The sequence below is a fragment of the Apteryx mantelli genome, chromosome 3 (genome assembly GCF_036417845.1).
Source record: "Apteryx mantelli isolate bAptMan1 chromosome 3, bAptMan1.hap1, whole genome shotgun sequence".
NCBI lineage: Eukaryota > Metazoa > Chordata > Aves > Apterygiformes > Apterygidae > Apteryx > Apteryx mantelli.
The window spans coordinates 38779977-38805500 of NC_089980.1; the positions used below are offsets into that span (position 1 = coordinate 38779977).

At 39.8% G+C, this 25524-nt stretch overlaps 1 protein-coding gene across 1 annotated transcript in view; it reads left to right on the top strand.

The window, feature by feature from the left end:
• CAMKMT (calmodulin-lysine N-methyltransferase) overlaps positions 1-25524 on the top strand; it is a 237477-nt gene that overhangs the window by 204133 nt on the left and 7820 nt on the right. The window contains exons 8-10 of the mRNA XM_067293156.1: positions 6948-7022; positions 14168-14231; positions 24984-25115. Coding sequence (XP_067149257.1) covers positions 6948-7022; positions 14168-14231; positions 24984-25115 — 271 coding nt within the window. The remainder of the gene's footprint in view (positions 1-6947; positions 7023-14167; positions 14232-24983; positions 25116-25524) is intronic.

Here is a 25524-nt window from a genome sequence, read left to right on the forward strand (position 1 = left end):
GAAGCAAGTAACTTCATCATGCAGTTATAAAAAGCAACTTTTAGGCAGGAAAACCCAGATTGTTGGATTTGGTGGTTTTTCTTTTTTTTTTTTTTTTACATAAATGTTGAGGCCTGGTCATGTATTGTGCCAGGCTTTGTACAAACACAGAGCAAAAAGGCAGTTTGTGTCCAAGAGAGTCTGTGGTTTAAGACCAGAGATAGATATTGTGAGGACAGATAACAAGTATAATTTTGGTCAGTATGATAGACAAGTTGTGGCACAAGAGCAGCCTAACCTTTTTCCAGTTTTGTAGGCACTATTTCATAGGAGGGTTTCAAGGATAATGGAGTAACTTTGTGAATTATCATGGATAATGGAGTGGAAGCAAATCGTAAAGGTGCTTGCTTGAAAAGCTAAGTGAAAGATGTAAACTGACATTAGGGCTGATTAAGGAAAGGGCTTGTCCTTTCAATATTATATGAGAGAGAACAAATACGGAAGTGAACTGTTGTGAAGTATTTGGAAGAGAAGTCTTGCAACTTACCTGGAGGAGTACAAAGAGAAAGGTGACAAGATTAGGGTTGCAGGCAAGAAAAAGCAATCTTTGCAGGAGTCTACTGAATAAATATTAATAGGGCAAGACTGTATTTTTCAAAGACCAGGGAGAACAATATTGTGATGTTAAGATATAAGGAACAATGACATGGTCAAGAACTAAAGTTAAGAGAAGTAGATAGGAAAGTTCTTAGAGATGCTGTGCAGAGAGAATAAGCAAAATCTGGACAGAAGTTGGGAATACAGATATGGAGAAAGGTCTTAGCTACATCCAGATTACAGACTGGAATTAATGGTTATGTCCCTGGGGATCAAGAAAAAGATAACAACAAAGCTTTGTTGTGCTTTGGAAGTGTTGTGCTTGAGGTGAAGACCATTCCCTGAGGCTATGAAAAAGGTTGAGTTGTAAGTCTGGACAGACAGACGGTCTGCAGTAGAGAAGTGTTTGGATGGGTTATCAAAACAGAGAGGGTAGTTGGACTTGCTCTTATGGATGAGATAGCTCAGAAGTAAGATTTAGAGGAAGAAGAGGAGGAGAAGATACAGCACTGTGAAGTTATCATAAATGTGGAGAATGTTTGAAGAGGATCATTTGAAGAATACATTGAAGAAACAGTAAATAACAATAAAAAAAGAGAAAATGGTAGATAACAGGTGCTAATGAATAGCAAGATTTTACTGGGCTGACAAGAGAAGAGAGGTCAAGAAGAATGAGGATAAAATGCTGGTTTTGAGACTGTCTGAGAAAAATCATTGGGAAACTTTGACAAGAGTAAATAAATTAATTGGAAGTTGCCAAAGCCTGCAAGGGAGTAACCTAAGAAGAAACTGTTAGAAAGAAATTCCAATCAGCAATTATAAATATTACATTCAAACTACTTAGAAGCGTAGGAGAATGACTGATGATGGGGTACTCATGATGCAAAGTTTCACCTTGGCTTCTTGATACCAGGTGTGCACCATAGGGAATGCAGTAACAGTTAAGAATACAGAGCAAGGTGAAGCAGTGAAGGTAAGAAAGGCAGAAGGTGGAAGAAGAGGGAGAAATAAGAGCAACCTAATGAGAATATAATGAGAAAGATGGGGAAATGGAAGAAGGCGAAGTTGCAGTACTCTGCAGAGGAGTTCTGATCATATGTGTACACATTGTCTCCGCTGCTAAATTAAAATCTGTCATTTTGATCTTTGTACAAAACTGAGGAATCACAGACAGAGAACAAGGTGCAGAGAAACATCCTGGTGATTCCTGTTGTCAGTGTGTTAAAGAGCTTGCTTGGTTAAAGTCATAGGAAAAGTCATATAAATACCCAGACAAAATCTCTTACCCGAACCTGTATGCACACCTGTGATAATTTTTTTCATAAACTAAAACCTAAATTAAAATATGAAAAGAGGAAGTTGGTAGATGGAGATTCTTGGTAGCTGTTCATCTGTTAACCGGGACTTTTTTTTAATCTTTATCAAAACTGCTAATACATCTTGAAGCAAAGCAGGCATTTATGTCCTTTGTCCTTCTTTCTGGTTTTGATTTTTTGTCTTTATCTGAACAGCTACTCTTTTGCTAACTTGAGACCTACGCTAACCTGTGCCAGTCATCACAACAACATCTCAGAGGGACGTGGAAATGTTTGAAGTTTTTATGATCAGGAGAGTTAGCCTGTTTTTTCCTCTGTAAGTTACCTGCCTAGACACATTAGGAAGACAACCATTGAATCCCAGAAGTTGAGTAATAATAGCAATGGGGTATTTTGCATCAGAAATAAAAAGCTGCCAAGAGCAGGATTTTGTTGCAGATTTTGAGAAAAGTTACTAATTGTAAGAAAAGAAATGCTGACATTTATTAGGCTATTCTTCATAAATTAGAATTACTTTACAGGGGAAATGCAGCTCTGGCTGCCATAACTGTCCTTGGGACATTTGCCATGTTTGGTTTTTGTTTTTGAAATGCAAGGGGATATTTGGGGGTACATTGTTAGTATTTAAAGAAAGGATGTTCTTCTTTCAGTCTCTATTTTCTTATTTGATCTTTTTGTTCTGTTATCAATACTATTCTATTTATCTTGACCTTAATCACATTCTCTGGCTTGTCAATTCAAAAGATAAATCAGGAAAAAAAACAAGAAGAAAATGCTTTGATTCTTTTTTTATTTAATGTATTTGTTGCTTTAGAATGGTGTAAGATTGACAGCCTCGGAAACTAAAGCATCAGTACGTATTTTCTCAGACTATTTCAGTAGTATGCTTTATCCCTGACCTGGAAAAGCCACCTCTGTTTGTGAGAGGATAGTTCATTCTCCATAGCTCATTCAGTCCTTGTCCTTTTTGCTAGAACTGCCATCAAGATTGCTAATTATAGTAATAGGTTTGTGACGTGGGTACTTTTCCTCTGAAAACTGGTCGAATTCGTTTGATATAGGCCATAAAGCAGCCATTAGCGGGTACCAAGTTTCAGACACCATCAGTTTGGCCTAAGGAGTAGCTGAACAGTCTTTCACTCACATCCTATTTCATTTTTTAACATTTTTGTAAGAGGCAAAAAATTCCCCCAAATTATTTTATATTTCCCGTGGGTTCAGGTCCTTTTCTACTGAAATCGAATTGCCTACTTTCAATTGCAAAAAACTAAACCTGTGTAGTTTAAATAAGCCAGCACAAATTAAAATCAACAGTGGGCTTTAGACAGCCTTAAAAATGTTATTTTTAGCAGAAAAGCCATTAAACGTATGGCTTAGACAGAAATACAGTGGAAAGTACATTTTCTAAATTTACAAAATAATTTCAGCTCTTAGTATTGTGGCATCTTACCTCAAAAGAAAGACATTAAACATTTAAAAGTTCTTATTTTACAGGAAGAAATTTGGAAAACAAATATTCTGAAGCCTCAGAAACTTCAGTTTTCTATATTAATTCAAACTAGTGATTCTTCTCAATCTTATCTGCTTTGTGCATTCAAGATGGCCACTCAAAAAATTCAGAGAGAAGACTGAAAAAATAACCCTACAAAATCTTCTGGACCTGCTCCCCAGTTCTTTGGGGAAAAAAAATTCTAGTGTTAAAATTGATTCCTGATTATCTAATAAATAGTAAATAAAATCAATTTTGAATTTCACATGTGAAAACAGTCTTTTTTACATCAATGAATTTAGTATTGTTGAGGAGGGAACAAGAGGAAAATATTAACAAAGATTTACTTTTTCTCTTGGTGGCATTCAACATGATTCTGGTAACATAAAAGATTTTTGTGGCACAGCATTGTCGTACTCATGCCTATTTTTAAAGGAAATTTCATAAAAGCTGAGATTTTCAGATTTCTGTTGCTAACACTTTTCAGATTTTCCTAGCGGTGCTTTTCTTTAAATGAAGATGCAGTTGGTCCTTATTTCACTGTACTTTCAATATTTCCTTCAGCTCTGGCCAATGAGTCCGAGAGTCACGTCATCAACAATCCCTGGAAAAAAAAGTTCCTTATTCCTTAGTCTACATATAGATATATGCATTTAGATACACATGCACATATCTTTACTTATCTCATACTCATCTTTACAGTTGTTTTGCAGTATCAGTAGTTTTTTCTGTACTTCATGTTCAAGAATTATGTTTAGGATACAGGAACTTTTATTGCTATTTGATGGTATTTATAGATGTCCTGACTCTGATTCATTAGTTTCATTAGCATTAGAAATCAAAGTGGCTGATTCTGATTCAGAATCAGACTGGTTCTGACATCAGTGTTAATGATATAATAATTCTGACTTTGAGCAGAGTTATTTCTGATTCCCTGACATGCAGAGGCATGTCCACTTTACAGATGCAAATGCAGATGTATGACTGCAACTCATGCAAATTTTTGGCAGCTTTAATCAGATAACAGTGTAGACATGGTAGCCCAGATTTAGCTACCTAAGTTCTGAGGTTGCAGCCTGTACTAAGCTACATGTACTGTAGCTACACTTCAGTGTGTAAGTTTTATTTGCGCTAGTCTAAAGATAGCATGGCTAATTGTATACAGCTTATAGTTACAACTTTCCCTGCAGCGTGCACGTGCCAAGTGAGATCAGAATCAGTCCTGTCATTATTTGTTTTATAAAAAATATTTTTAGTTTACAAGGTTATTTCCCAATATTAATAAAGATGTTGCTTTGCCCTTTGAAAGTTAATGGTAAAGTAGAATTTGAAAATCTTGTGTGTAAATTTATCGCTGGCCTTAGCATAACTCTCATGTCTTCAGGAAATGCAGCAGTATTGGAGCTAGCGACCAAGAGCAGCTCTGGAGCTAGATCAGGAAAATGAAAGAAGACTGGCTTATGGCTGAATGTGCGGCCCTTAGCTCACTCCTTGTAACAGCTTGCATGCTAGTCCTGTTGCACCACTGCTCATGCTCCTGGTAACTTCTCTATTCTATATGTTGCTCAGCATTATGGCTGCTGAGCTTTTCGCTACCTGCACAAACTCTCTGTGTTCGGTAGGTGTGCACAGAAAATGCTGTATTTTGCCTGCTCAACCTGACAGTAACATAAGAGGTTTGGGGTTTTTTTTTTCCCCCAGGAGAAGGCACCTGTGCTGCCTTCCAAACTACACATGTGAAGTATAGTAAATATATGGATTATAAAATTCATAATTCAAATCCCTATAGTGGTACTGATCAGATCTCTGCTTCTGTAGCAATGAGGACCAAAGGTGGCCTTTTAAGGCTCACAGTTCATCTGCCAATTTCCAGTTCTGCTTCAGGATTCTTAAAATATTAGAGTGTGTACTTTAAACCCACAAAACTTACCTTTACCTAATTTCTCCATTTGAACCTAAGTTTCCAGGGAAACAGGTTTGAAAAAGCCGCTGGTAGCCAGCAGGCAGCCGGCAGCTGAGAGTGAGAACTCTCCTTTGTCACTTTTCGCTCCTGGCGGCCTGCTGCGTGCCAGTGTGCAGAGCTACCTAGGCTTCGCAGATCCCCACTGCTGCCCGTTCCAGGGGGAAGAATTAAATTCATCTACTCTTCTCTCTCTTTGGTTTGCCACGGTAAATTCCAGGAGGGCAGATGGGCTAATGAGTGCTGATCTGTTCGGTGGCGCTGAGCCCCACATCATCCAAGCTTTCCCAACCAGTCGGGCCTCTCCTTTCCTGATTTCCGTGTTTTTTTAAAAAGCTTTCTGTCTCAAAATCTGTGTCTGTGCACAGGCACACACATCTGCTCGTACCTTAATTCTTTGTTTGTGGAGCTCAATAATTTTATATAAAAATATATATATTTATATATATACAGACACACACATATATAATATATTTCTTAGCCTTTTTGCAGATGGTGTAGTCCATGTATACAATTCCCTTTTTTCGTGTATACTCAGGGAACATTTCTGAATGAACACATTATAACTGATCTTCAGTTAAATATTAGTAGTATGTGAATGGAGACGGCTTTTAACCAGAAGTAGATTATAGCTGCGGGAAGACTAAAGGGTCTATTTGGTCAAGACTCATACAAAACTGAGATAAGCATGCACAACCTGACAAGATCAGATTAGACCCTTCCCCCACAAGTGCTTTTCCCATAAATATTTATCCACTTTCTTTTATAAATAACCAGGAAATGAAAAAGGATAGATTATTTTTTTAAAAATAGAGTAGAAATAGAAATGCAGCTTCAAATCTTCAGAGTAATGATATTTTAAGTATGCAGTAAATTCCAATACTAGTTGCTGTTTTTAAATGGGAGCAAAGTACTGAAACTCTCTGTGGCAGCTACGTAAAGCAGCAGCATTCATAAACAAAGAACTTTGCACACGTGTGCATTTTTGCCTATTATTAGGTATCTTAGAATTAAATGACTTATCATAAATGACTTATCACCTATGAGAGAATCGGTGCTGACAGAGTCAGCACTGCTGTATTTTTAAGCTTACCCGAGGCAACGTAGCTGGCACTGAAGTTAAGCTGGGCATTCTTTCACCCTGTCCCTCCTCCCCGGAGCCCAAGTGAATGCTCACTTCAGCAATGAGAAGCACAACTGGCTTCCCTGCCAGATGTAACGGGGGAGCCACGAGTCCACATCTGCTTTGCAAATCTGTGTGACATTCAGCCTGTCAATACTTTGACTCTCACAGAGGTGGTAGGGGGTAAAAATCTGAAGCCGTACATGTGCCACTAATTCAGAAATGAATATTTGTCCATGATCCACTGATCAGACTGCTTAGATTGCCCTTCTGCTACAGTGAAAAGGTAGTTCTTTAGCTTCAAGATTTAAAAGCTAAAAAAGGTACAGAATAATATTGTTACATTCATCTTTGAAAGTAATGTGTATATACTTTTTAAAACAGTTTTGTGTCACAAAAATAATATCAATACTTTTAAAATATCAAGATGAAAAATGTAAGTCCTTTTTTCTTTTCTTTTTTTTAAATCTTTTTTTCCTCTAGCATTTTACGATGGGATAATGAGACAGATGTCTCTCAACTGGAAGGACATTTTGACATTGTTATGTGTGCTGACTGGTAAGTACATAAAAATCATAAAACTCGTGTTAGAAAAATAGCTTTGCTGGAGTAATTGTACTGTGCTGCTTGCTGATGGCTAAGCAAAGTCAACAAATGAAGCACAAAGCCACCTTAACCTCAACAAATTAATATTCATCTCCATGTGACAGTTATAAGGTAGTCTTCTATCACACAGTAACTTCTACCACATTATTTCCCAAAGATTGATTTTGAGAAGCATTTCCATTTTCTGGAATTGCCTCTGTTTCATGCTTGACGTATCAGTAAATGGACGACTTAGGCAAATTGCAAATAATTATGGCTCAGTGAAGAACAGTCTGGAGAAAAGGGAGTTTATCAACACAAACAGCTCAATTAGCTTACTTCTTAGGAAAGATCTGACTATTGATATAAGGGGATATATTTTTTGCTTCCCAGAAAATCTTTCCAAGGAAAAAAAGATTTTTGAAATCTTTTTTCATCACATTCTATTTCTTAAATCAATTTGACAGCAGTATTGGTAGAGCTGGGCTTTATATTATTTATACAGGCACATGTTAATAATAAGAGAATTCGTAGTAAAAAAAAATCAGAGTACTGCACTTAATTTATGAAAAGGTAGATACGTGTTACAACACAGTATATTATCTAATAATGTATGTAAATAGATTTTGTTACTGAAACAAACCATTTCTGGTATTGGATTTATAGAATTGTGCTACCTTTTACTGCATGCTAATGTTTTCAATGGCAAATTATTAATTATATGAATTATTATAAATGGAGAAAGTGTAAAAACAGCTGTGAGGATTTCAGTTGAGGGAGTAGATATTTTTAAACGAATCTGTGTTCCCTTAAGGAATATTTGCTCTTGACCCTTTAGAGGTCCAAAACAGAAAAACATGTTTATATTTTGTTGCATGTGACTATTGTAAGAGACCAAATTCTGAAAACAGAAACTTTCTAGGATAGCTCATTCAGCAGATTTCTGTACCTTACTAAGAAATAGTTAAAGGAAGAAGGCAAAGGGAAGTGCAAAGCTGTCTATTGTCTTTTTAAACAATGTTCTTTTTAAGTGGCTTCTGATAAAATATTGCTCTAAAGACTTTAGGGGTTTTTTTTGGTTTGATGTTTTGCTATTTAAGCAAACTGTTCTTATTTCAAAAAAGTTACTGTTTTTATATAGCACTGGAGAAAGTATATTTATTCTTCTTATTTTCCTTTTCCTAATACCTATTTGTTGACAGAATGCAACAGTGCTTCATTTCTCTTAGCATTTAATTTCAGAAAAGTTCTTTGTTCCCAAAAAGGACAGAGATGGGTTTCTAACTAATCACTGATAATGTGCCTCAGAGATGCATCATCTGATTAAAATAAGGAGCTAAACAACACCATATGATTTCAGCAAGTAATTTAGTAAATGCCTTCCTCACCAAATATTAGAATGGATACTCCAGGTTTCATTGCACAGATGAAGTTAATGCTGGACAGGATTAGATCAGATTAAGTATGAAAGTCAGATCAGAGTGCTGGCGGACATGAGCAGGAGGGCAGCAGTCTTCTCGGAGGCTTAGACAAGGCTCACATATGGATGTTCTCCAGATTATGTGGATGAAGCAAGGTTTTGCCAAGAGATTTAGAGTTAAATTTGTTCTTCACACAAATATCAAAACAACCTGGCTGTGCCATCTCTTGTATTCTTGATACTCACACCATGTCATCCTATTTGTGCTTGGAGTATAGCAGAGTGGAGCAAGGCTTAAGTTGTTTTCCTCAATAATATTCTTTCCTAATACTCCTCCCAGTCTGTTTGGAAATAATGTTGTTTCTTTAGTAAACAAAGACTCACACATGACAGGTAAAATACATAATGCATTTGTAATCCCTGCATTTTGTACCTTTATTTTGAAGCACTTAAGATGCAGGTAAGTGTATAAATATTAATAGAATTTAAAAAATAAATAGATACGTGAAGGTTAGTTTAGAATACACATTTTTATTCACAAATTATTCCTATTTTTTTTATTCCAGCTGCCAATATATATAGTTCAATAAGCATGAAATCCCTGTATTGTTTCTTTTAAAAATCATTGTTTTAATAATGGATACTAGATTATCTGATACAGGACAGGGCTGAAAAAAAATGTTACTCGTATTTACCAAACTCAAATCTTCCTTTTATTTTCATGTCTAAAAATTTAAGAATTTTTATCTTCCAAGATATAGAATTGGCTTGAAAACTGTTGGCAGGATTTTTGCATTCTGAATTTTTTGGGGCTGCCATTGAAGAGGAAAAGAAATCTTTTTTTCTTACAGTTCCTCAGGTGAAACCTGAAGTATGCGGTGATAAACAACAGATAGAATAGATTGCATTTAGTTTAACACCATCATGTAGTTCATTGTCAGTCAATAAAATCTGGGATTAGAACGGAGAACTATAAAGCAAAAAATCTGAGTTCAAATATTAGGTACATGGATAAATTCTTATTGAAGTATTTCCAGCAAGGGTGATATTGTCTGATTCTCTGAATAGCTAACCAGTGGTACTGCTTGATCCCATTTACATGAAAACAAGCTCTATTCATAAACATATTCCAAATCCACATGGAGGTTCAAGAAAAAACGTACATGATTACAACAAGCGGCGATATGTTTATATTCATATATTTACATTCAGACTTTCATAAATGTTGTGTGCAGGGGTGGAAAATAAGTTATTTCCCAGAACAGACAGTCTATTAGTTAACAGCTAAATTTAGTAGCTCAACTAGACTATAAAATAAATAAGAGGCAAACTGTGAAAGCTAGTCATTATTTAACCATTCAGGATTTTGACAATAAAAATAGTTTCATGGTTCAGCAGTTCCTAAATAACTTGTAAAATGTCAACTATAAGATAAAAAATAAAGAAAAAAATGTCTTGGTGAGGCCACACCTGGAAGAAGGATACACTGGAAAAAAAGTACTGGAATAGTGGAATTTTTAAGGTATATCCAACCACCTCTTCTTATTGAGTGGCAATTTCAAGGCCAGGTCAATCTAGTATCTGCCAGAATTTTAGACTTTCATTTGACCTGCCCTTGTAGGTATAAAGTCATGCAGGTGCTGGGAGTATGAGTAAGAGGGAGTATGAACAGAGGAGGAGAAATAACAAGTGGCCCTGCAGACAGACCACAAATAGGTCATTTCCAAGGCTCCTGAGAGTCCCAGATATCTAATTATTTAAGATGAAAGATATATTCTTTTATTTATTAAGAAAAAAGTTGCTGAGATTTTTAATCCAAAGAGAAATTCAAGGCCGTTAGGGTTGACCAAGAAAAAAAGTCATTGCCCTTCAGATTCTCATGAACAGGATTTTCACACAGAATTTTAATGTAGAGACAGAATATGGTCTAGATCCTCATATCACATAGGAAATGCATGATATCCTACTCTGTTTCATTAGCCTGATCATATTCTTAAAGTTTGGCATGTGTGTAAGTATTTGCATAGCAGAGGTCTGGAGGCCTATCTCACATTACGTTCATTGCTGAAATTCTTTCTTAAGTTACTAGGAGTTGTGGATACAACAGAAATGTAGAAACAAATTGAAATTTTTCTGTAAATAACTTAAAATATATCAATCTCCCCCCCACACCAGGATTTGATTTAATACAAAGAAATCTTTCTGCAGGAATGCAGGAAATTTCTGTCCTTCCTCAGCTGAAGTTTATTTTTCATTTTAAGCCTTTCTTGCACACACTCTACTCTCAATTGCATTGGAATCTGATGACATGGAAGTAAGAGTTTTTTCAGTTTGTGACAGCCTTATAGCTGAAGGTGAACAAAAAGATAAAAGACTGTATACACTAGGCACTATACATGAATGTAATCGTGTCTGAAGTAGACCATAAGCTAGGCTTTTTTACCCCTTGTAAATTATGGAAAAATAAAAATAACTTCACATCATAGCATATAAAATATAAGTTTATGTCCATTGTTTCAAGGCACAGGAAATAAGGATAAAACATACCAGCATTAACTGAACAGAGAATTTACCTGTTTTTTAAATTTTTTTCCTAGAGGTTTACCATTACTTCCATACAGGTTTTTCTGTAAACTTTCTTTTTTGTTTTAAATGGTAATTTAAAATGAAGGAGAGGAGGAAAAAAAAAAAAAAAGGAAGGAGCTGACAAGATTACCTGCCTGTTCATCTGTTCATCCAGATTTCACAGGTGAACAGCACTGACTAAGCAAGGCCAAGAGTCCTAAATCATGACTCTTGCCTCTTTGCCTCTGTAGGTTCTTGCCTCTTTACTGCTGTGCTCTGAGACTTCCTTCCTAACCAGAGAAACCCTTGCTATTCCTGTCCTCAGCCACTACTTTCACAGAGTCCTTACTACACATACACATGAGACATTTTTTTATAGAAAAAATATTAAGACCACCAAAGTAATGGTAAGCTAAGCCAAATTTGAACTGAAAAATGAGAACTAAGTGAGAATGGTTTAAAACAATATATTATTTAATGTCACTGAGTTCTGGTGAGCTTTAAAGGATTCTCTTAGGGATACATCTTTGGTATGCTGTTTTGGTATTTAGTTGTACTAATTCTACTGTTAATAGAAATTGTGTGACTAAATCTCTATGCATGGGCCAAATCCTACGCCAACCCTGTCTGTGGCAGAGATTGTCTAACAGCTTCTTCAGGATTTGCCTCCTTCAAGGCATCCTCCAACTCAAAGGGAAGATGGAAATGTTTCTTGGAGTCACTGCATGATATTAACATTGCTTCCAGCCCTCTGTGCTCCCTCCGGTCAGAGGACGTAGCTCATGGGGCAACAGATTGGCAGTCAGGGCTCTAGAAACCACTTTCAGTTGAAGCAGGCACTGTTCCCAGGGACAGACCTTAGAGGAGGGGAGGGAGGACATGGGAGCAGAGACAGGACAGGTACCCCAGGCCACCAGGCTGAGAGTCTACCACCCATACCACCAAAATATCCAGTGGGAGTCAGACAATTAAGGTATTTTCAAAGTTGCCCTGGGCTGCCAAGCAGGTTATCTAACCATCTGAAGTTCTCAGACACCTGAATTTCTAGTGAACAAGAGCTGTAGTTCTGTCATCGCAAAGGAGCAACATTGGTAGCAGTAGTTGTGCCCTTATTTCACTGTAAAAAGAATGGTGTGCAGATCCATGAAAAATGGGCTTTAGTGCTGGCACACTCACCCAAAATTGTGTTTCCACTATACTGCTTTCAAAAATAAAGATATAAGCGCATTTTCATTTGAAAAGTACTTCTGCCTATGCAGGTTCTCAGCAGATCTTAAATGTGCACTTGCATGTGATGTCTCCTGTTGAAGAAAAATAATTATTTTTAGAAATTCTTTTTGGGAGAGGGCTCACACAGTGTATTCCACCTCTTTTTCTGCTGCATGTGGATAAGTTCCTGGTGAATTAGTGTCTTATGGTATCTATCTGTATACGGATCTACCTGAGGTGAATGTGGTTAAAACTCTCAGGAGACAGTAGAGATATCATCTGCTCTTTCAATTAATTTTATTTAAACAAGCATTGTTCAATTTTTCCAGTAAGATTAATTGAGGCTGAGGGGCAGCCATCATGCTTATTGCTAAATTTTAAACTTTCTTTTGGGCAGGTTATCAGTTAGAGAAATTATTAACCAGTACTTCAGCATCTTAAGAAGAAATTCAAAAGGGTCATACTTCTACACAAAATGGTCTTTAAGAAGTTTATGAATTCCAAGTCTACCATACTTTTTCAACAGTGCCTTTTTTTACTGAATAAATTTGGTCACTGACAATTTTTCAGACAGACTGCTTTTTTTTTTCCTGAGCAGCAAAAATTTGCAGATCTTACACATTGGCCTTATGATACGTAATACTATTGTATTCTCCCTGTTATCCATGAAATATCCATACCTAAATATCCATGCATATTCTGTTCTTGATGACTGGCATGTGATTGGCAGACCACTTCTCTTTTCTTCACTGTTTTCATATATTCTTTATATTCTTTTGGATATTTCAAACCTGGAAAAAAAACTCATCCAGTTCCCCTCAGAAAGATATGTTTGAGGAGAAAGGTATTGGAGAAGGTATACAAATGAATCATAAAGAATGGACAAAATGCCTTATAGTGTGGAACTTTAGCATGGCACATATTGGGAAGTAGTTTTATTACAGAGAAGGCATGAAAAATAGTGAAGAAAAATCATGTTACTTGTGGCCTGCTCGATAGACTCTTTCTTATCTGAATCACCAATATAAATGCAGCCCATGGTAGTAAGGACTGAAAGGCATCAGTTGCTATCTGATGTTTGTTCACTAACCATTGTAAATGCACTCTCATCCACAGTAACTACATGTCCACAAATATCTAGTCAAGAGTGATTGGCACCCTGGTTGCCACTATTAGTATATACATTAAGGTACTGAGGGGTGTGAAGAATGAATTATCCCCTCGAATCATGAGGTAATCACACCAAAATAGGGCTGAGCATGTTGGCAGCATCGCATGGGAAAACTGACTCTGCTGCTATCCTTGCAGGACCCATGCTGGAGATGAAGGATTTCACTCTTGAGATAGGACAGCTCTGTACTATCGGGGTCATTGTGTTTGAACAGTGTTTGAGGAAGAGAGGCAGTAGGGGGTGGTATATCTTTATATAGATAGATTGAGGTATATAAGTAGTACAAATATGCATAATGGATAAAAACAAATTAATATACTGACTCTAAAAGGAAAAAAAAATCCCTTAATAGTAAGGCATGAAATACAGTAGAAAATACTTTAATAAATTCCACACCCTGCCCATACAAAAAGCATGTAAAACATTAAATTTGTATTATAGTATATTGATCCTGATTTCTTATATGGTAGCATTTTGGTAGCTAACACATGTGATTTGTGAATTTCAGCCAGATAAAGGACTGGTTCATGCTGATACTTTGGCTTTGATTTAAATAATATTTATTTCAATCTTCAGCTGTTTTTGTTTAATTTTTTTATTAAATGGTACATGAATTGGAAAGAAATGTAAACCACAGTTTCTCTTTTACAACATTGTGTAAATATACGTAATTAGCCTTGTACTTATCTGCATTAGTATCATTAGAATTGAAAACCCATTTTAATCTGGATTCTGTTCTCTTCTCAATGTCAGCCTGTTTCTGGACCGGTACAGAGCTAGCCTTGTTGATGCAATGAAGAGATTACTCCAACCCAGTGTAAGTATGTTTCTATTTTCTCCTGAACACTGGCTTCAGAATAATTAGTCTGCGCACAATGATTGAGAGAGTAATGGAATGGCAGGATTAATGTCATGTAATACTTTAATACTTATTATGTCCAACTTCAATTGAGTCTTCTAATCTATCAGATTCTTTCCTAATCATAAACTAGGAAACTTCTTATACTTGGCCTTCTGATAAGGAACACAGTGGGTAGTAAAATAAATGAAACAGCTTCAAAGATAGTGTGAGATTATTTTTATCAAAGCGTTTCTCAAGTATTTTCCTTTGATAATAATGTCTTCATATTAAAGTAAAAGTACGATATTGAAAGTTTGTATGTTGGCTTCTGTCATTTGTAATCCCTTTAATAGTAACCTTTGTCATTGCGTATTTATTTCTTATAAAATAATATATTTTCTTTTCATTTCTGTTTATATAAAATGAATAAAGCCCTTGCAGCCTAAAACTTTTTTTCCCCATGAACTAAGCACTGTATTTGCATATTTTATATTTTAGGACATAGTGAAATTAGTCTTTCCATAAGCTGCTGTACATATTCTACATTCATTTGACCATGTATGTCACTGAGGATATTACACAATATTTTAGAGATGGTCAATCTATTCATCTTTTAAATGAAATTTGAGAGAGACACAGTCAAAAAGAAGCCATTCTATTAATATACCTATACCGAACAAATAATCTTAAATCTTGAAAATTGTAAAAAAATAAAATAAAAAAATAGAGAAAGAAAAAAAGAGAGAAAATGCATGAAGTACTTGGTATGTGTAGGAATTTGAAACAGGAATTTTACCTTTCATGCTTACCGTAAAAATTTTCCAGTAAGGGAATCCTTTCCATTTCAACACAAAAGTATTCCATCTTAGCAATGCATTCTCTAAACCCTATTTGAGAATTATATTGTATTTCTTCTACAAGAGATTTTCTCGGTAAGACAAATTCTCTGTAAGACTCAAACCTGCAAAGACTTAAGAAACTGAGTCATTTTAGTCATGTAAAGTAATCCCATTCTTTGCTAAGAGTGATCAGGTTTCTATTCTTAATTCTGTCATGGACTTCCCTGAGTGATCTAGGGCAAGTTACTTAAGATTGAATGATTTTAATGAGCTATGGGACAAGGCTGCCAGGAAGACAGGAGAAATGTAGCCACCTTGAGGAAAAGGTACCCAGATATTTCTGTAAATGGCAGCAAGGGGAAATTAAGTAGCTCCTGCCCAGAGTGATGTATTACGACTTTCGTGTTGTACCTTCAGTTTTTAGGGTAAAATACTTTTGGGGACCAAAAGTGATCTGGAACACCATACTCTATCCCCAAAATAAAAAGGGTTATTTTCAGTCCAGATCAATGTCCTCATCTGGTTCTTGGGGTAGCCCCATGGGCCACTATACTGGCTCGATGAAAAGCTATTGTGGGAGAAGAATAGGAGTGGCAGGAAGTGAAGTGTAGAAGAGGTCCCCTGGTAACTGTGATCTGACTAGAGCCTTTAGCTGGAATGAAGCTGTTAATTTCTTTGTCTCCTGTTTGTAGCTGATCATAGTCTGGTGGTCTATATTGCCAAAAGCATACATATATACATACATACATATACATACGTATGTATATGCACACACACACATGTTCTTCACCTGGACTGATTAACCCAACTGGAGAATTTGAATGAAAAATAATGAAGTTACGCAGCTTGAATTCTAAGTAGTGTTCACAGCTCAAGTTCCTGCCTATAGAGAATTTAGGAATTGTTAACCTGCTTAAAACCAAAACAGGCCTGACTTTGTTGCTTTTTAACTCCAATCAGCTAATTCGAATTCAGAAAATACCTTTGTTTTTCCAAGCAGATGAGCTACAACGTCTGAATCCTTTATGTGGACAAAGTGAAGGGAGATGGCTTTTTGTTTCCTGTATTCCCAGCCTGGTTCCCTTCTGTGTATTATGATTATAACATAGCCTGTACTTACTTCCTTTGCATTTTAGACCATGGGTCCATGTTCCTTTTTCTCATCAGCAAAGCTAGCTTAAGAAATTTGTGCTCCAAATCAGTTCTTCCCATCTCCTGTTGCTGAGTTTTGGACAGTGGTATTTTTTTACCCAGGTTTTTTCCCTGATGTAGTGTATGGCATAGCCTCACAAACTACTGAAATTCATAAATGAGAGGACAGCAAATTATGGTGTGGGGTGGAAATGCAAGCTGGGAGTAGGGACATCTTAAATCAGCTTCCTTGTCCAAAAAGGACGTGCTGCAGAGATATGCCTTCAAGCATATGCTGTCATAATTTGAAAGGCCCAAGTAAAAGCATATGCTCATTTGAGATGCCAAGAGAAGATGCAATCAGAAGTACAAAACAGATAATGTTTATACTGTTCTTGTTATTTTGTACAAATCTAAGGATAACATCAAAGGAAACTTTGGTAAATGTCAATATTTTTTGGCCTTTAAAGGAAAAATAATTAAATTAACAGTGAACTCATTTGCCAGCTGCAATAATTAAGATGATGACCAAGATAAGGCATAAACTACTTCGGTTAAGTTCACTGTTCTATATGAGTTATTTTGTCTCAAATGTAGAAGTTACAATTTTGCTACTGGTACTATTTGGCCAAATTGATAGAGGAACAATCTGGAATTAAAGACATATCCAGATACAAGACACATTGTTCAAGTGCATCTGGGTGCACTTGCATTATGCAGCTAGGATAAAACAGTTTACAATGCATGCTAAGCTATATACCATTACATTATTCCTTCTATAACTTTTAGCAAATGTCTTCAGGGAAAATAATAGACAACAAAACTGAAATGAAAATTAGAGTAAACAGAAAATAATGGGTATCTGTTACCGTTCTCGTTCTTACCGAGGAGGCACGGGGCCTTCTCCCCAGGCCCCGGACCATCACCACACAGACACCAATATGAGGAGTGGCAAAATGGCGTTTAATGAGGCGCGTCCTGCTCTTTTATAATGCTGTAAAGCCCCGCCTTCTTCTCCGGCAGCAGTGCTCCGCCCGTTACAACCTTCCCATGTTCCGCCCCGCAGTGCCTCCCTGCTCATCCTTTTTCCTCCACATCTCCCCCTCTCCCATCAACGTTGTTTCGTTATATCGAGCGGGACGCAACAAAACACGCGGAAGTGCGGCGTGTCTCGACGGGACCGCCATCGGGTGGTTCCTTGCATTAGTAGCTTCGTGAGCGGAGCTGTGTGCTGCCTCCCCTTCTTCCGCTTCTTAACGCAGGCGGTGTCCTTGTCTTCGTCGGTTCAGGGAAAACCTTAAAGGCATAGGCGGGATTGCTCATTTCCAACAGACTATATTCCCCCCCCCCAAAGCCCAGCCATTCCTCCAGAATTTCTCCTTCTTGTTGTCGAGCAATCCAGACGCGGCCCGCTACTTTCAGCAAGGCTGTCTTAACACAGCTCAGTACTATACACAGGCATAAGGCTATAACTATGAGGATTAACAAAATGCGCAAGCCTTCAGCGAGCAGTCCTGTTAGCCACGGTGGTAGATTGCCAACCAGGTTAGTTAGCCATTCGTCTAAAAACCCATGGTTCTGACGGATTTTGCTGGCATGTTCCTTCAACCACTGCAATTGTTTGTGAATTGATTCACCATGATTAGACAAATTCATGCAACACATACCTTCAAAATCCTCACAACCATGGCCTTGGGCTAGTAGCAAATAATCAATTGCAGCTCTATTCTGCAGAATAGCATGTCGCAAACTACCTTGATCCTCTAATAGGCTCGCTATTATCTCAGTGGTGACGTTAGCCTGCTTCTCAGCCCAGCAAGCTAACCGGCCGATCTGGTTCAGAGCGTTGCCTGCCGCTGCTCCAGGCACGAAGAAGGCCAAAAACACTCTTTCAGTGGGACTGCGGAGGGAAACTTGATCATTACACTCAGGTCGGCTGCCATTTCCTGCAGCCCTTCTGCGCTGGGTGCTGCCATCAAGATATCATCCACGTAGTGGATCATGACCCCCGCCGCATGTTGTGTTCGTACCGGGGCTATTGCGTCGGCTACAACGCGTTGGCAAATTGCAGGTGAGTTCTTCATGCCCTGTGGGAGCACCGTCCATTGGTAGCGCCGCGCCGGCTCCTGCTTATTCACCGATGGGACTGTGAATGCGAATCTCTCCCTATCCCGTGAGTGCAGCGGGATAGAAAAGAAGCAATCTTTGATGTCTACTGCCATAGTCGGCCAATTCTCAGGAAGTGCCGTCAGCACCGGCAGTCCCGGTTGTAACTGTCCAAAGTCACACATCTGTTGATTGATCCGTCTCAGGTCATGTAATAGCCGGTAGCTGTCCTTAGTCTTTTTTAGGATCACGAAAATCAGAGAGTTCCAAGGGCTATTGCTGGGCTCTAGGTGCCCTTGCTCCAGTTCGCGAGCCACTATCTTCTGCGCCGCTTCCAATTTTTCTGAAGTCAGGGGCCACTGGTCAGTCCATATCGGGTCGTCACTTTTCCATTTTAAGGGTATAGCCCTGATCTCACTAGCGGCGGTCCCAGTGGCCCCCATCAAAAATTTCTGATCTTGATGTTGAGTTGGCTGAGCGCATCCCGGCCCAGTACCGGGTCAGCAATTTCGGTGACATAAGGTGTGATTGTCGCTTGTGTTGGCGCGCCATGCTGTTTTGCGTCAGGATCATGCAGGGTGAGTTTCAATGCGAACCGCGAGCGGTACGCCTTCGCGTTGCCTCCCACCCCGGTGAGACTTCCTCCCTGGTCCGTCGGCCAGTTTTTCGGCCACATGCGGAGAGGGATGCACGTGACATCAGCCCCAGTATCCACCAACATCTTTAGCTGTGTGTTCTGGGGATAGGCCCAGGGGTTCTCCAGGGTGACCATGGCCCCAGGCCGGTGGTTGCAGTCTAGTACCAGGGCCACTGTTCCGGGTTCTCGCCGGTCGAGCTCCCCCTCTCCTCTTGGGTATACATGGTGGCCGGGGCTTTTCTTTGGGGGCGGGGAGGGGTCCCCGACTGGCCTCCCCACCTCCCGTTTCCCGGCGCCATGCAGCGACACTCCCGTGCCCGGTGCCCCGGCCTGCCGCAGGCCCAGCATGTTATCTGCGGGGCATGGGTGGTGCTCGGACCCTGACGCGCCTTCGGACAGGCCGCCTTGATGTGGCCAAGCTGGCCGCATCCGAAGCATGTCTTTGATCGTACGACCGCGGCCTGTGCCGCCATGGCTGTGGCGACAACGGTTCGGATCTCTCTCACGGGCAACCGGTTCTGTTCTTCCAGCACGTACTTCATTAACTGGGTAGGCCCCAGGTCCCTCGGGGCTCGGCGAATGATCTCTTTTATGTCGTCATTGGCCTGATTCTTCAGGCACTCGAGCATCAGTGACGCCTTCACCGCTTCAGGGACTTCAGCGCTCTCAATGGCGGCATAGAGTCGATCGCAGAAGGCAGAGAACGATTCTGTCAGCCTCTGCTTTACTGCCACCCATGGGTCCGTCTTTGTCACCACGCGCGCTAAGTCTTCATACGCCGCGCGCGCTGCCGTTGTGATGGCTCGTATTTCACCGGCCGTCAGTAAGGCGGCCTGCTGTTGCGAAGTGGTCACGGCATTATCACTCCCCTTCAGGCGGTTCAGGGTCGACCCGTAAAGTGGATGATTCGGATCGCGAGTTCCCAGTGTCAATTCCTGATGCAATCGGCCAACCCACATGTCCTTGTATAGGAGAACTTGGGAGGGAGCCAGTACTGCGCGTGCTAGCATTCGGCAGTCGGAGGGGGTCAGGGATGCTGAGAACACCGTGTCTAGTGCCGCTTGTGTGTTCCGGTGTCTCAGGCCCTGCTCCGCAATACACTTCGATAGATGGTTCACTGCCTTCGGGTCGATGGGCGTCCATTCTATGAGCCCTCCGGGCGCCAGGCATACCGGCAGCGCCGACAGCGTTTCAGGGGGTGCCGTGAGTTTAAGACCTCATAACGTCACCGCCCCCGCTGATAGTTGCCAATCTGGCAGGTATAACTCGGCTCGGGGCTTTTCGCCACTGGAATCGTCCTGGGATCGTGTGTCGGCCAGTCGCTGCAGCATCCGCTGTTGTTTTTGTACTTCTCTCTCCAGCCTCCGCAGGAGCCGCAGCGCCTGCTCTAGTCCTATCTCCACATCCTCCTCCACCTCCTCCGCTCTCACGCCTCCCTCGCGCTCCCCCCCCCCGATAGACTTCTTGAAACCGCCTTGTAAGGCTGTCCATCTCATCCTCGCTCACCCGTTCCCTCCCACTGGCTCGTCTCGTACTATCGAAGGTGACTCTCCTCCGCCCTCTTTCTCTGTCCCCGGCGCCATCTTTGGCCGCTGACTCGCCCTGATTCCAGCTCTTATCAGGTACCATGAGTGCCCCGGGGAGCCACTCATTCGGTGTTCGTATTCTCCCTCGCTCATTCTCTCGCTCATTCTCTCGCTCATTCCCTCGCTCATTCTCCCCCCTTTCTCCTTCCCCCTCGGGCTCACTGGGCGCGACAGGGCAAGGTTGTCCTGCTCTGTCTGCCTGTCGCAACTCGTCCCAGGGGTAGTGTGGTGGAGGGGCACGCGAAGCCTCTTCTCCCAGCCCGGCTGGCATCACCAAACCTCCGTCCCGTTGTTCCTCCCCTTGCTCTTCGACCCGCTCCTCTCCCCCCTCTGGCGCCGTCTCCTCCGCCGCTCCCTCTATCTCCGTCGACCCCACGCGTATCCCACTCCCTCTAAGTGCCTCTCTAGCCGCCTTCCACGTCTCCCGTTCCTCCCTCGCTCTCCGCAGGAGCATTCTTATCAGCCCCCACACCTTTAACTCCCTCGCGGATCCCCCGTTCATCGGGAACTCCGCCAGCGCTGCTGTGCATTGCAGCCACAGTTCCTCCCGCAGAATCTCCATAGGAGAAGTAATCACTCCCTCCTTCACGAGCCTCTCTACACACGCTCGTATCGCGCTCGCCTTCAGCGGCGCCCGCCATTCCTTGGCGCAGGCCATCCCTACCTTACATATGGCCTCCATAGTTCCGGATCCGGATCCCTTCCTCACGCTCCCGGTGCCTACGCCGGCCGAGCCGCCTCCTCGGAATCACGTCGGGGTCACCACTTGTTACCGTTCTCGTTCTTACCGAGGAGGCACGGGGCCTTCTCCCCAGGCCCCGGACCATCACCACACAGACACCAATATGAGGAGTGGCAAAATGGCGTTTAATGAGGCGCGTCCTGCTCTTTTATAATGCTGTAAAGCCCCGCCTTCTTCTCCGGCAGCAGTGCTCCGCCCGTTACGACCTTCCCATGTTCCGCTCCGCAGTGCCTCCCTGCTCATCCTTTTTCCTCCACAGGTATCCTCACAAAGCTGTCTTGAAAGAGGAATTCAGCACAGATAATCTATTCTTACTGTTCTTTAAACAGATACATTTATCTGTTGCATTTCCTATTTTCTTAAGTATGTTATTTTGGGTCAACACTGCTGTTAGAATTATGGGGCATCATGATGTCACAGAATGATGTGTTTTGGGTAACTTTTTGTTTTTCTGGAAACAATATTCTTAACCTCGGTCATTTCAGTCATCTGATTTGTAGTATGGCCCCATGACCATTTGTATTGGCACAGGAAGAGAGGACAGGAAGCTCATATGCAGACAGAAATGAGCAGCTGGCGCACCACTGAGAGCTGAAATTTCTTATCTGAATTTGTTACAACGGCAAATGTCACCTCTAAACTGATTCTGAGAATTAGGCCCTCAAATATTACATCACACAAATATACCTGGAGTGGCTATATTTTATTCCTCTTATAAGCAACCTACTTGATTTGCAGATATTATTTTAGGTTTTCCTGTCATTAAAATGTGCTTTTAATTTTGCTCTCAGAGTAAGCTGTTGTTTGTTTACACATTTTCTTAATAAAAATATTTGTTTATTGAGGCTTTGATTTTTCTGTGGTCTATCCATTCACAATCCCAGTGAAGTCAATCAGATGTTATTAAACCATGAAGATTAGTCCCAGCAAATAAGGCTGGATTTAATAATGATTGATGAGTAAAATCAGTCACAGTCATGTCCAAAATCTGAACATCTATCCTATTATCTTACTCTAGCATTTTAATGACACCTCAGACTATTGTGACTGAAAGAAAACGATAGAAAAAGAGACGTATTTTCTTCTGTGTTTTCTTCACTATTTTGCTGGAAATGTCTTCCTGACTGAGGAAGGGCCATACTTAACTTTAAACATTCATTCTAAATTGGAAGGCATTTTTGAATTGCAAGCTTTGAATTAAATAACTGCATTACCGGTGCATAGTCCATCAAGTGTAGATCCAGGCCACTGCTCTAATTTTGTTACTGTACACCAATTAAGAAATGGAAAACATTTTAAAATTAGAAAAGTGATTGCAGCCCTACAAAAGGTAGCAGAATTACGCAGATTAGGCAGTTCACCTGAAGCTGCTTTAAACCCAGGTTATAATAGACCAAAATTGACCACAGCATCTACAGTTTTGAGGAGATTATCGAATGATCAACTTAATCATGATTTATGGTTGTTTTTTATCAGTAAATGGCAAGATACTCAGGTGCTTTAGATGCACACTGAACAGAGGAATATTTTCTTACACCAGTGAAGGAGCAGGCCAAAAGTAATTGTTCAATGATTTCCATGAAAAGCTCTTGCCCTTTTTTCAAGTTATTTGAGCTTTTCAGTCTGTTTTTAAGAGATATTTAGTATTGCATTATGTTCTATTTTACTGCATTTCTCTTTCAAATTGAATGTGAGGACATTAGTCTAGACGCACTATGAAAATGAATAACTGCATAGAGTGCTGACCCCAAGCTGCAGTCTGGAAAGATGTCACTGGTGTATGAGTGTTGCATCAAAGCTGCTGGAATGGTGACCGATGGTGGGGTTGGGTCCCCTGATGGTCTCCACACAAGAGATTCAGCCTTTCCTGAAATCCATGAGTGAATCCTGTAGTCAATAAGCCCTGCATGAGGGACATGGTTTCCATTACACTGACCTCTCTGTGAAAGTGCTCATCAAGATAAGGGACTCCAGCGGAGCCCCATCCTTCTTATACCAGGAAGAGTCTCTGCAGAACAAAGTTTGGGTGATGGCAGCAGGAGGAGGATCTTCAGCTGAAGACTTCCTTTGCCCTTCATTTCTGTCTCATGATATTAAAGCATGCCCAGGATGTGAGGGAATCTTGGCACATTTCATACTGATTGTGAATTTCCTGTGTTTAATGTTTTTCATCCTGAGCTGAGCCTATATTCAGACCTAACATTTACATAAGCAATTCCAGTGCCTTTGGTGGAGTTATACCCATTTGCACCTCATACTTAGCCATTGAGTTAAAGTTATAGGTACACAAACAGACAAAAGTGGATTGGTTTGGATGTTGCCCTTGGTCCCCTTTGTGCTTCAGTTTCACATGAGAACAATGAGAATAACAGGATTTCCCTGTCTCACAGAGACTATGAGAATAAATATACAGTGCTATGGTATTAATAATTGGAGTATTTTAAGTACACATTAGTACAATAGATACCTAGATAGACACTTTTTATTGCTGCCTCACTGAGTGTTGTCTTAGCGTATGTGTGCATGAGCTGTCAGCATCATAACCTTCCAGCGTTCTGCTTTCCTATTGAAATTCTCTCTTCTGATTACTTTTTTTCCTCTGATATAGGAGATTGCATTTACTGGAGCTGAATATTCTTCTGAGGTTTCTCACTCATTTTATTACTTCTTCAGATTCCTAAATATACTTTTTGTCTCTACAGCTGATTACAGCAGCTCACAAATTTGTCTTATCTCTCATTAATAGAGAAGTTAAATAAAAGAACTCACAGCAAACTTTGTGGCAGCTGCCGGAGAGCTCCCCTCTACATGATACATTGTTGGTTGACATTAACCTTTGTCTACAGCTCTTCAACCAGTTTTCATTCCATGTGACAGAATGCAATATTCAGCCAATTACAATTAATTTTGCAAATAAGATTTCAAGAGATGCTGTATCAAGTCTGTTAAGTTTTGGACTAATATTTTTGTGCAGGGTGTCTAAAATCTATCAGTTCAAGGTAAAGTCATTTTTGTTTTCTTAAATACAGAAGGATGAGCAAAAAATTAGTTAATGGACCATAATACACTGCCTGGGCATCACAAGTGGCCTGATCATCTTGAATGATCCAGAATTGCTATGCAAGAATATTAAATTGTTCTTTAAATGCAATTTGCCAATATAAGGTCAAATTCAGTTGCACTGCTCTGGTGGTCTAAAATATCCTTAAAATAATGATTGGGTCTCATTTGCCTTCCATTTTTCCTTGTTTTACACTGTTATAATTCCGCTGACATCAAATGGGATATACTCTTCTGTGTGTGAGAGTTAAAAAAAGAAAATCATTATTTATAATTTTTACATGTTATGAGCTAGCAAATGTATTTTGCATTGAATGTATATTTTGTATGCTTTTTCTGTGTTTTATTTTGGTAGTTCGTAACCACCATTATTATATGAAAAGGATCAAATGTATCGCAGTTGGCAGTTTTCTAAAGAAAATATTTATTGCTTTCTATTTTGCATTTGTTTAGTCATAGAAATCTTGCATACTCTGAACAATTATTTATATTACCCTATTTCAGTATTTTTCCAAGAGAACAATTGACTTTTCCAGTCTGAGTATATTAAAAGCTTAGTCAGGTGTATGTTATATCTGGTTCCTTTCCAGTTTTAAAAATGTGTAAATTCTCTTTTTAATGTTCCAGGGAAAAGCAATGGTATTTGCTCCACTCAGAGGGAATACTTTAAACCAGTTTTGCAATCTAGCTGAAAAAGCTGGTTTCTCTATCCAAAGACATGAAAATTATGATGAACACATTTCGAACTTCCACTCCAAGGTTAGTTTTCTGCTTGTGTTAGATAACACTTTAATCCGCATTGCATTTTGAAGAGATCATGGTCCTTTTGGCAGGTAACCTAAATGTTTGATTAAAGTACTCCTTAGGTGTGCTGTTTCTGAACAGCTATTTTTGTATCTGATTATTTTGTGTGGTAGAACCATTCTTTATCTCTGCACGTCTAGAAGAGTTTTGCAGAAGCATCTGCTGTTTACCTTTTTATTCATAGAAATCTAATTTATGAGAGTCCTTTTTTGTGTGTGGTTAGTCACCTATAAATATACAGCACACTAGCATTTACATTTAATAAAAAGCTTGCAACTTCTAACTAGGTTAAATACTGAAATGGGTTGAAATAAATAGGAGGTGAATGTCTAATTGTATCATATCGTACCTTAAATCCTTATCT